At 35.1% G+C, this 13,600-nt stretch overlaps 1 protein-coding gene across 1 annotated transcript in view; it reads right to left on the minus strand.

Annotated features, from left to right (window-relative positions):
- Positions 1–11,287, minus strand: part of LOC132552240 (uncharacterized) — a 35,498-nt gene extending 24,211 nt beyond the window's left edge. The window contains exons 1-2 of the mRNA XM_060216390.1: positions 11,201–11,287; positions 363–755 (exon numbers count right to left, since the gene is read on the minus strand). Coding sequence (XP_060072373.1) covers positions 363–503 — 141 coding nt within the window. The 5' untranslated portion in view covers positions 504–755; positions 11,201–11,287. The remainder of the gene's footprint in view (positions 1–362; positions 756–11,200) is intronic.
- Positions 11,288–13,600: the final 2,313 nt, after the last annotated feature.

Consider the following 13,600-nt stretch of genomic DNA (forward strand, 5'->3'; position numbering starts at 1 on the left):
TTAAGTTATCACAAAACAACGTTTGTGCAGATGACAGCATCGCTGCTGACATAGTAATACCTATATGTCGCCTTTAGCAGGCGGGTAAAACAAAAATCATATTGAAATTGCTTTTTGTCTGTGCTAATCCAAAATCACTTTTAATGATGTACTATCCATAATAATAAGATCAATCAGTTAATGTCATATTTACATACCATATCTATTTCATACACTGTATACATTGTACACTAAACTTTAATAATTTGTTAAAGGGGCTGGGACAACTCATAAAAGACACATTTTGAAATTAGGTTTCTCATAACATCATGTGTATAATGTTTCTTTATCAGTATCAAACAAGTAACTAAATGCAAATTTACCAAGATGTCTTCCACTTCATATCCCAGTTTCTCTGCCAGCATCTTCCAGTTGTTGCCCATCATTGTATCAAAGTCAAGTTTGTTAGCCAGCTGTATCCAGGTGTCCTGGCTGACATACTTGAAGGGGATTCCTTCCATCATGGTGATAAAATTTGGTCTAATACAAAATGGTCAACTACTTTTGTAAACTAGCCTTGATGGCTCCAAACTTCTGATCAGTTGACCCTCTAATCACCAAACCTCTGGTACTCAATTCTACCGAATTTAAAGCAGAATCCCTGACAATTTCAATCTTCTAAAAGTCTAGATCAGTATCTAATTTGACCAAGGTTGCTCTTATGCCCACTGATGATGGTGGCAAAACAGCACAATTATTTCTCTCATCTCCATTTTCTGAAAAAAAAGAAGAAATTTGATAAATGATGGGCAGTATTTGAACCAACTGAAGATTACAGTGAATTCTTTCAACAGAGTCTAGTCTAACATATACAGCTGTTGACTCACCTTTGTTATTTAATATTTCAAAAACTAGATTATTTTTTCATTGAAATATGAAACAACATATTACATTGTCTAAGCTTATTATAGTAAACATCATTTAAATGTCTACTAAATTGTCTACTTCAAAAACAAGATGGTTGGAGGAAAAGATAGATAAATCAATAGATAGGAAGGTCAGATGTACATAAAATAATAGATAGGAAGGTCAGATGTACAGAAAATAATAGATAGGAAGGTCAGATGTACAGAAAATAATAGATAGGAAGGTCAAATGTACAGAAAATAATAGATAGGAAGGTCAGATGTACAGAAATGGAAGGACATGAAGGTCAGATGTACAGAAATGGAAGGACATGAAGGTCAGATGTACAGTAATGGAAGGACATGAAGGTCAGATGTACAGAAATGGATAGACCTACCCTCGTTTTGGGGAACACTGTATGGCCATTTTTAGGGCAGGTCTCCTTGAAGTAGATGGTGGCTACCTTAATGAAGAGTATACAGGAGGCCAATTGCACGCCATTATGAGTAATTGGGGGTAAAATGTTTTGCCCAAGGATACAACAACACAGACCGGTCCATTTCTGAGTTTCCAGAGGAACACAAATCACCATCAAAGCACATACCTGATATCTTTTTCTGAGGCGAAAATGCAAATCAATATAACAACTATGTTTCAGAAATAGATTTATTTTTCTTTGATTACTGGACTTCTTCCAAGGAAATCTGTCACTATATTGTTAAGTCTGTTCTGATATGTAGAAAATGTTTAGTAATCAATGTCTGTGACATTAACATAGGTCAAGGTCATTCTTGGTCAAAATTGGTAGGCCTTCATGCAGACCTAAGTGAGCCGATTAGTGACTGAGAAGAGGATGTTGAAGAATTTGATCTCATTGATCCCTGTGATCTTCAAGTGGGTCAAGGTCATTCATTTGAGTATACTTAACTGCTCTTTATCTAAACATACTATAGACTCAATATCAATATGTATAGCCTCAGACTCTTTAATACTAAGCAGTTGTTTTCTTAACACATCTGAATGGGTCAAAGTCTTTCATATGAACAAACTTGGAAACACTTCACTACAGCATGATATAGGTAAAGTATGAATACTCTCAGCCTCTTGGTTTTAGAGAAGAAGTTGTTTATGGAAACAGTTGATGCTAGATGGATGATAGATAAAGTACTATAGCACATAGCATAAACTCACTTGCCTTTTGAACAAAAACCTGAACACAAATCAGGTCTTTAATACACAATGTACACCTCTCTTTCATACATAATTATATCAAAAAGAAAACATTTCAACAAAATGCATGTTAGAACATTAGCTTTTTTCATTCCTAAGAATTTGTAGATCTGTTGCTATTGTTCTATGTTAAAATAAAAATGAAATGGATCAAGCATGATAAAACTTTCCCATCCTTCCAAAGGTTTATCATGACTCTTTTGTAAGTCACACTGATAGTATTAATACATGATAGGTGATAAATTCATTGTATGTCACGAATATCAAGTCACTGTTCCACGATCCTGTCAGGTGTACATCATTATTTTATCACCTGAGGTCACAATGGGAAAAAGAGTAAATAAGTATATTAGGATTATTAATGAAGTCTATATATAGAAACTGCCTCTAGCCTGTACACCTTCAGTTATACAGTAAAGGCATAACACTTATCAGTTTTATCTAATTCTTATAAGACATTAGGTCATCTTACGATATCACTTATTTTATTATCACTCTAAGTTTGATACTGACAAAGCAGTTGTGCTTAACAAATCTGGAAATCAACAAGAATATTCTCAACATTTTTGTTAAATTTTTGCTAAAGATTATTGAAATTAGGAATCAATCATCTTGTAAATGTTATGCATTTTAAGAAGCTGTTTTTGTTTGTTAATCTTTTATTTTTTTTGGGGGGGTGGGGGTTGATGGCTCATATTCAGTTCTCAGAAAATGGGGCTTATATTCGGTTCACAGCGCTCTCAGGAAATAGGGCTTGTATTCGGTTCACAGAGCTCTCAGAAAATGGGGCTTATATTCAGTTCACAGAGCTCTCAGGAAATGGGGCTCATATTCAGTGCTACAGAAACTCTCAGAAAAAGCCCTGAGAAGACAGTGTAAGGTACTGGTAGGTAATCAGAAATATGATCTTTCTTCAATCAGTCATTTTATCTTCTACACTTATACAAAAGCAAGGAAAGCAGATCATCATAACCTGAAAATGATAAAGAAAACCATAGTCTGTTTCATTATTTATGCTAAAAGTTAATAGAGAGAACCATAGTCTGTTTCATGATTTATGCTAAAAGTTAATAGAGAGAACCATATCATTATTTATGCTAAAAGTTAATAGAGAGAACAGTCTGTTTCATGATTTATGCAAAAGTTTCAATGCTAAAAGTTAATAGAGAGAACCATAGTCTGTTTCATTATTTATGCTAAAAGTTAATAGAGAGAACCATGGTCTGTTTCATTATTTATGCTAAAAGTTAATAGAGAGAACCATGGTCTGTTTCATTATTTATGCTAAAAGTTAATAGAGAGAACCATAGTCTGTTTCATTATTTATGCTAAAAGTTAATAGAGAGAACCATAGTCTGTTTCATGATTTATGCTAAAAGTTAATAGAGAGAACCATAGTCTGTTTCATGATTTATGCTAAAAGTTAATAGAGAGAACCATGGTCTGTTTCATGATTTATGCTAAAAGTTAATAGAGAGAACCATAGTCTGTTTCATGATTTATGCTAAAAGTTAATAGAGAGAACCATAGTCTGTTTCATGATTTATGCTAAAATTTATGCTAAAAGTTAATAGAGAGAACCATAGTCTGTTTCATGATTTATGCTAAAAGTTAATAGAGAGAACCATGGTCTGTTTCATGATTTATGCTAAAAGTTAATAGAGAGAACCAGTCTGTTTCATGATTTATGCTAAAAAATAGAGAGAACCATCCTGTTTATGATTTATGCTAAAAGTTAATAGAGAGAACCATAGTCTGTTTGATGATTTATGCTAAAAGTTAATAGAGAGTAGAGAGAACCATGGTCTGTTTGATGATTTATGCTAAAAGTTAATAGAGAGAACCATAGTCTGTTTCATGATTTACAAAAGATAGAGAGAACCATGGTCTGTTTCATGATTTATGCTAAAAGTTAATAGAGAGAACCATAGTCTGTTTCATGATTTATGCTAAAAATACATCCTGTTTATGGGCTTTAAACATTCAACATAACTATGAAAATATGAACATTGAAAAAAATTACATTTACAAATGATTTCGAAGTGAGAAAAAATTTGAAGCTGGTAACAACTTTTAACTACATTGACTTGTTTATTCTTTATTTTACATTTGTATTAAATACTACATGCATTCATATGTCACATCTAACAGTCTAATATTGATATTTGTTTTGCAGCACCATAATTTTATTGTGAGAAAATAATCATTTATCAAAAAGTAAATTTTTGACACTCAAGGGAGATAACTGTGGAGTACACAGATGGATCATCTCATTTGCTCCTCAAGACAACTACATTTTGCTGACAGACAAGGAAATTTTACATTTGAATATTTGTACTCATGTCAATTTCATTTGGTATGCAACAATCCCTTTCAAAGGACAGTCATTAGGTTACACTTGTTCTACCAATACAGAACATTTTTTTTTCAATTTGATGCATGCAGCTCCTAATTAGTTCAACTGCAAAAGATATGTAATTGATAAGATCAATTTCTAAGCCTAATTGTCTGAAGTTATGAACTTGCTTTTAAAAATATCAAGAAAATATGTCACTGGAAATTGTATAAGATGTGAGGATTTCAAAACTTGGAAAAACAGAAATGGTATTGAAATGTATAGATACTTTTTTAATAAAATAATAAATTGCTTCAATATTGTTGTATATTTATATCACTAAATGCTAAATCCACATCTGATACAATGATAGACTGTGCTACATGAATAAGGCCCAGAAAAATGTGAAATAAAACTGATTTAAAAGGTCTGCAGGTAGATACCTTCAGATATTTATATCGCCTGTACTTTATAATTACTGTCCATAAACATTCCACAAAAACAACCTCATCAAACGTTGATTAAAGTTCAGGACAATGACAATGCTGTAACTATAGAAGACCAAAGTTCAGATAATGTTACCAGTTCAGCTTTGATTTTTGTTATTTCACATAAATGAGGCATGAAACCGACATGGATAAAGGTGACTGCAGGCCTTGTGGTGGTAGACTAATTTGTGTCATGATGTGTAGGCAAAAAACATTTCAACACATCTTGATGCTTCAGTTGAAAAAATACTAATCTGAACAAAATTAAGACTATCTGTCCAGCCAGAACAAATGAATTTCATGATCTTCCACAGGTTAATATCTAACATGAATATTGAGGTATCATTTTTCTTATACCAACCAACCAAACAAATATCCAAAATTCTTTGATATCCCTCAATTAAATTGTTACTAATGGATGCAAATGGCATTAACAATGTGTGTACATATTGTTTCTACCTATCAAAATGTGCTAATTGTCAGAAGTCAGATTTCACACAAAGGTGTATCTCACTCATCCTGTTTTCACAGTTTGGTGTTTGGTAAATATTAAGCAAATTGTAAAATTGGAATTCCAAATATAACCTAAGGATTGGTGCTAAGATAATTATTTTCTTACATAGAATGATAACTTGAATAATAGTCAACACTGTGGGTGTAAGCCTTCAGAGGTTTGTGGAAGTTGGTACTGATAATAGTCAACACTGTGGGTGTTAGCCTTCAGAGTTTTGTGGAAGTTGGTAATGATAATAGTCAACACTGTGGGTGTAAGCCTTCAGAGTTTTGTAGAAGTTGGTACTGATAACAGTCAACACTGTTAGTGTAAGCCTTCAGAGTTTTGTGGAAGTTGGTACTGATAATAGTCAACACTGTGGGTGTAAGCCTTCAGAGTTTTGTGGAAGTTGGTACTGATAATAGTCAACACTGTGGGTGTAAGCCTTCAGAGTTTTGTGGAAGTTGGTACTGATAACAGTCAACACTGTGGGTGTAAGCCTTCAGAGTTTTGTGGAAGTTGGTACTGATAATAGTCAACACTGTGGGTGTAAGCCTTCAGAGTTTTGTGGAAGTTGGTACTGATAATAGTCAACACTGTGGGTGTAAGCCTTCAGAGTTTTGTGGAAGTTGGTAATGGTAACAGTCAACACTGTGGGTGTAAGCCTTCAGAGTTTTGTGGAAGTTGGTACTGATAACAGTCAACACTGTGGGTGTAAGCCTTCAGAGTTTTGTGGAAGTTGGTACTGATAACAGTCAACACTGTGGGTGTAAGCCTTCAGAGTTTTGTGGAAGTTGGTACTGATAATAGTCAACACTGTGGGTGTAAGCCTTCAGAGTTTTGTGGAAGTTGGTACTGATAACAGTCAACACTGTGGGTGTAAGCCTTCAGAGTTTTGTGGAAGTTGGTAATGATAATAGTCAACACTGTGGGTGTAAGCCTTCAGAGTTTTGTGGAAGTTGGTACTGATAACAGTCAACACTGTGGGTGTAAGCCTTCAGAGTTTTGTGGAAGTTGGTAATGATAACAGTCAACACTGTGGGTGTAAGCCTTCAGAGTTTTGTGGAAGTTGGTACTGATAACAGTCAACACTGTGGGTGTAAGCCTTCAGAGTATTGTGGAAGTTGGTAATGGTAACAGTCAACACTGTGGGTGTAAGCCTTCAGAGTTTTGTGGAAGTTGGTAATGGTAACAGTCAACACTGTGGGTGTAAGCCTTCAGAGTTTTGTGGAAGTTGGTACTGATAACAGTCAACACTGTGGGTGTAAGCCTTCAGAGTTTTGTGGAAGTTGGTAATGATAACAGTCAACACTGTGGGTGTAAGCCTTCAGAGTTTTGTGGAAGTTGGTACTGATAACAGTCAACACTGTGGGTGTAAGCCTTCAGAGTTTTGTGGAAGTTGGTACTGATAACAGTCAACACTGTGGGTGTAAGCCTTCAGAGTTTTGTGGAAGTTGGTACTGATAATAGTCAACACTGTGGGTGTAAGCCTTCAGAGTTTTGTGGAAGTTGGTAATGATAACAGTCAACACTGTGGGTGTAAGCCTTCAGAGTTTTGTGGAAGTTGGTAATGATAACAGTCAACACTGTGGGTGTAAGCCTTCAGAGTTTTGTGGAAGTTGGTAATGGTAACAGTCAACACTGTAGGTGTAAGCCTTCAGAGTTTTGTGGAAGTTGGTACTGATAACAGTCAACACTGTGGGTGTAAGCCTTAACAGTCAACACTGTGGGTGTAAGCCTTCTGAGTTTTGTGGAAGTTGGTACTGATAACAGTCAACACTGTGGGTGTAAGCCTTCAGAGTTTTGTGGAAGTTGGTACTGATAACAGTCAACACTGTGGGTGTAAGCCTTCAGAGTTTTGTGGAAGTTGGTACTGATAACAGTCAACACTGTGGGTGTAAGCCTTCAGAGTTTTGTGGAAGTTGGTACTGATAACAGTCAACACTGTGGGTGGAAGTTGGTAGTAAATCTAGTACATTTTAATTGAGTTCAGTGTTTATTTATCATTGTAGTTAAGAGACAGTATCATAAAGACTTCACTTTACTTAGATAAAAAAGTTTTTACTTTTGGTTGATCTCTGGATTGAGATCAATGATTAGTCATCCTTATGGACATTCTATTTTCTTACCTACTGAACAGCTCAATGTTCATAATTACAGCCGTTTGATCTTTCAGCAGACAAGCTTTTTCTAATGTTTACACACTGACAAACTGCTGATAAGATGGGTTAACTCAGTATGAATCAGAACATGGACACCAGGAGTGAGTAGGATGGATTCCCCACCTGGCAACTTAATGTCAAATACTGTGTACATTGTATTGGCATATTGTCATCACAATGTATGCTTCAACACGCAAGACATTTCATAAGAACATACCAGTCAAATATCATGCCTCTAAACCTTTTAGTTCATGAGAAAAAAGTTGTTTAAAGGTTTTATCAAGTTTGACTCCTGTGACCTTGAACATTCTTCAAGGTAATTCCTTTTCATAAACTTGGTCCAGCTTCATCATAGAAACATACCAGTCAAATATCATGCCTCTCAGCCTTTTAGTTCATGAGAAGAAGTTGATTAAATATGTTGACCCCTATGACCTTGAATATCTGTCAAGGTCATTTCTTTTAGTAAACTTTGTCGAGCTTCATCCTATGAACATACCAGACAAATATCAAAACATTTGGTTGATTAGTTATTTAAGAAGTTGTTTAAAGGAAAAAGATGATGCGGTACAACAGACAGACGAAGGACGTCACACCACAGTATAAGCTCATTTAGCCATACCATCCAGGTGAGCTCATAATGTTTATCTATCTGCTACACTTTCTTACATTTTTTATCCAATCTGGACTTCCAGTGGTGTTATGACATTTCTTTATTAAATAAGAACATAACTTTTACATACCTGGTACCAGGGTAATATTTAAGTGGTATGGGACTCTCTGACTGCATATGTCAGTAATACTGTGTATGTTTTTTAGGTGAGTCCCAAACACCATTTCCAAAATTTTGACAAGTTCCCTTTCTCATCCAATCACTCAGATACATTGGGTCCTCAAACTCAGAGGTAGGCCTAGACTCAAATATCAGAGTCCCAAAAAGCACTGATACATGTATGTTTATCTCAATCTATAGTTATTTCAAATCGATCGTGGAATCTATAAGCATAATGTATCATTGTTTAAAATTTTTCAATGGAAGAGAGTTCAAAATTAAAATTTCTCATAAAGAATTTGATGCCTTGCATCATAATTATGATATTAACATATATTTCAGCATAATTCGCAAAGGGAGATAATTCCATGAGTTTTGTAGGAGATTTAACCTTATATTTTACAGCAATTATATCTCTACTGGATTGATACTAACTAAGGAAAGTATACAAATATGAACAACCTTATAAAAGACAGGAAAACTCTGAATTGTTCAAGGGCATCAAATTGACTACTGGATAGTTGGTAGTAATTCAGGGGAATCTAATTTCAATATATATACTTACAATAAAGATAGCATGAGTTAAATATAACCAGCGAACATTTCATCAGTGAATGAAAATCTTTGAAATTATCTGTTATGCCTGTATACAAAGACACAAATTCACAGACATGCATAAAATTTAATAACTGTGACCCAAAAATTAAATTATACAGTATGTGGTTTTCAATGAAATATAATGCCTACAGGTTTGACTGCACACTGTACAGTTATATCAGGCGCATTTAGTTTGAGAATGAAGAGGAAATTATGATGCATTGTGTCATGATGATGATGATGTAATTTTTGTAAGATTTATCCGTATGAATCCAAAGCGCCATTTCCGAATCTTTATGAGTCCCATTATTAATAGAGAGGATTCTCAAAAATTTTGGGCGACTCTCAAAAAAAAAGAGTCCAGGACTGAAATATCTGGGTACCAAAAATACTGAATTGTATTCCAATATCTCAGATTTAATAAAAATCATGTTTGAAGAATTTGAGGAATTGATTCACTATGTCAACATGAAAATAAGTATATTTTGATCATAAAATCATTGATGTAAAATTCAAAATGTACATAGGACAGACTATAAGGTACTTGTATCTGATAAGTCCATAATGTACTCAATGTAGAAACTTTTCATTGATAATGTATTTTCACATGTTAATACCAGAAACAAGTGCGTGTAAACTTACCAAGTTTAAATCAGGTGTTTGTTATAAATATTCATATGTCATCACATTTTAAGCATCGTTAACATGTGATGTATATATACACCTGGTTAAAAACTGACAAATAAAAATTACAGGATTTTGTTGCTCACAATGTGGTTTTAGAGAGTACACTTACACTAAGATGTATTCTCTTTAAAGTTTCAGAAGCACAGCTCTGAGGCTCAAATTAACATACTTCAAACATTAATCTATTGTATGTCTTCACTAGATCAATTTTAAAATGCCATGCAGATACTAATATATGCTTTTTAAAATTGATTTCAAAGTAAGTTAAAATCTTTATTGAAATGATTACAGGAATCTTTATTTTCTAAAACAGCAGGAATTTTATAAATGTCAGAGGAGCAGGATACCACCTTTACTTGTCTGTTTTTTGTGAATCAATAATTGTATTTCAGTAAAAGTACAACATACATGTTCAGCTAGCATTATTTTTTGCAACATTAAAACTTATGATGACAATGTCTTTCACTGGCAAACATAGCACATGTATTGCAATTTGCATGACACTGTCATTTGCTATTTCTCACCATCTTCAGACATCACACAATTTACAGGTAAATACATTTTCCTCATTAATACTAATTAGATGCTCATAGGGCAAAAATAATTTAATTTTTACAGCAGAAGAATTTTTATATTCCATATTGGACTTCACTCCTCTTGTATACCCCATTGATTCTCCTTCACCCAAGAATGCTTAAGACCAAATTGGGACAAAATCCTGGCATTCACACGAAAGAAGGCTTTTAAAGACTTTTTCCCATATTGGGGCCTGCCCTTCCTGCCCTGCCCTGGAGTAGGAGGGGCATGACCAATAGTGGAAACAGAGCAAATTCAATAAAACCCTACCCCTTTTGTAGAGAAGGTTAAATTTTGCCCAAAGTTCAGCTGAGGCATTCCTGTGTACAGGGGAATCAATTTTGTATAAACAGTTGGCATTGGCTCCATAGTACTGGAACCATTATAGGGAAAATAGAACAAAATCTTTAAAATAACTCTTCTTTAGGAAAAGCAAGATTCTGTCTCAATTTGATCTGAAGGATCAATGGTCTGGCTGAACACCTAGGCACAGAGGGTAGTGGCCCGATGGGAAAAGAGATATGGTGTATGTCGTGTGCTTGTCTCTAGAATGCCTTTTCCAATAGTTTTCATGAAGTAATTTCAGCCAAGCAAAGCCAAGTGAGCAATATGGGCATCTTGTTTAAGAAGAAAGTGTTAACCTTGATGTTAATATAGAATTTCTACAGCGTTCGAGACATAACACGGTCAAAGGACATCCTTTATGGACTTGGTCATAAGTCCAGCATTTACCGCCACATGCATAGATTTCGTAATATTGGTATAGTCATTGAGGTACCGATATGGACCGTGGGTTGGGAATTTAAAGTGCCAAGTCCTTGTGTCTGTGTCATGAGACTACATTACAGGTGATATACAGGCAAGTAAAACATGTCATGTTTCGATTGAAGAGATTGACATGTGTGATGTAGATTTACCAAGATGCAATGATTACCAAAAAAATAAAAACAGGATGAGAAAGAGGAGGTTCCTTACCTGGCCTGATCCTCTCATGTTGTTAACATCCTCATTTCTTACATGTAACTCCTGCTATTTCAGTTGTATAATAGCTGATTTCATCTAAAACATCCACTGTGAATATATAAATACACATTTAGCACTACTTTTGAAATTACTAAACAATTTCACTGTGAGGCTGTTTTTTAACATCAAAAACATGTCAAACAGGTGCTGGGCAATGTACAATATTTGTTATTCATGACCATTAAAACAGAACAATATTAGCCTTGACAACTATACCTCTCTAAATTACATTTTGTTCTCTTGAAAGCAGATGTAGGTCCCCTGAGTAGATGTATTAACGCGTGATTCAAACCACTGGGTAAAAAACAAGAAGACAGTAACGTCACAGAAGTATGCTTCCATACATAGTAGCAAGCATTACTGGTTCAGTAGTATACAAATGCTGAACGTCTGACCCACATTAGGAACAGATAAGTTTTGGCATTTTGCGTGTGCTACTGTCTTTGACAACAAGCGAGGTCGCTTACTAAATATTGGAGTCACATGCCATAAAGCGACCATAGACTCAGAGACTTGCCTGATTGTGTTATGATGATGTAAACTCCACAGGTGATCGTCTACGAAATATACTTCCTCCATTAAACAGTCGCAGCGACGCCTGGTGGTGACATTTCGCACGAGCACCTTGTTAATTGCTTCGTAGAAAAGATATGTAGGTCTTCGCGGAAAAACAGACTCGTAATTAAGCGGAGCAACAAACTAGTGCGTTTATGAAGCAATTAGATAGGTTACTACATATATCAAAGGTATTCTTTTGTATCTCTCTGCACTCGGAATAAAGGATAATAAAAGTGTTAAGGGGAGACGAATCGTGAAGGTTATCGATGATTTGTGGATGTGACTCGAGAGAAATGATAAATTTGTAGAGAGGATAAACATCATTCAAATCGGATTATAAGCTAACTCGGGAAAGCATCATTTATGCAGATCAGTGTGGATGTCATGTCGTAGTAATGTTTTACGACGTACGTTGTTCACAGATGAAGGAATACTCAATAAATATACGCATTTATAGTGCTATCTCACTGAAATGTCATTCCGTCACGTCCTACCCAACTAAATGTACTTTGCATAAACCTGTCCAACCACCACCATATTTCGACGGAAATTGTTCACCACTTTTGTGGCATTTTACACGTTTGTAATCTTCATGCTTAAGGAAATAAACATATGTAGCTCTCTATCTCTATCTATATTTGGTCATGATTTCAACATAGGATTGAGTGGAAAACACACACTAATATTACAACACCCTTATTTATTTATTGTTATTTTTACCAAACTCGGCTCTTTCGCAGCGTTTGGCAGGACATCAATTTAAAGGGAGTTGTCTCTCTTCGTACGACCCGTGATGAACAATAACCATTTCAGAAAGCCGTGAGACCAAAAATAGCTGGATGGTCATCGTGGGGAGAGAATGTCATGCACGCAAACATGACCTTCTTTTTTGCCTCTGACCTTGCCCCCTTGATCAATGAGCGCCAATATGCAATTAGGTCTAGAACTTGGTGTAATAGTCGTGGGTTTCACGAGATCTTTACACACGAACACACACACGCACACGTACCATTAAGGGATTACTCTATTCACTATACCCCTCCCAAAACCACGGACTTGTAATTTTATATGATACCTACCAAAATCAACCAATTCATAAAAAGAAGTTGAGAAATGTATCATAACAATGATATATCGCCATACTATCGACGGTTTGATGTACCAGGGACGTATGTAACAATATATCTGTATTATACGTCCCTGGATCTACCCATTTTCTATATAAATTAATAAAGATAGAAGGCCAAGTTCACGTCTCTGATCTAGGAAGATGACATGAGCACGTGTAAAAGCAATACTTATTTTTTCTTCTGAATGACAATGTGTCGTGAATAAAATGGGGAAGATTTGTCATTCACACTCCTTTTTCAGTGAGTACAATCACAGGGTCTTGACAAGAATTCCTAATATCATTGTATAATAACACATGGACGTGGCACGGACCATATATATGTATTATATAGTAACACACGGATTTGGCCCGGGTTCCAACCCATGGTCTATATATATGTATTGTATTGTGACAAGGATAGCAACTCACGAGAAGTGAAAACTGAACATATTTTATTTATTTATTTTTAATTCTAGGGGCCATATTTCTTAATAACGCTTACATTACCTTTAACAGAAATGTTTTATCACATAAAAAAGACATCACGACCTTGACCTACTTAGCTGTAGATCTGTGACACGATGACCTTAATTAATGGTAAATAGTTATCTTGACCTTGACCTAACTTAACAGTGTAGGACATCTTTCCAGTGAGTGTTTGATACATATATACGGTCCGTGCG

This window comes from Ylistrum balloti, unplaced genomic scaffold (genome assembly GCF_031769215.1).
Source record: "Ylistrum balloti isolate Yb309-2 unplaced genomic scaffold, AGI_CSIRO_Ybal_v1 Utg370242, whole genome shotgun sequence".
Taxonomy (NCBI): Eukaryota; Metazoa; Mollusca; class Bivalvia; order Pectinida; family Pectinidae; genus Ylistrum; species Ylistrum balloti.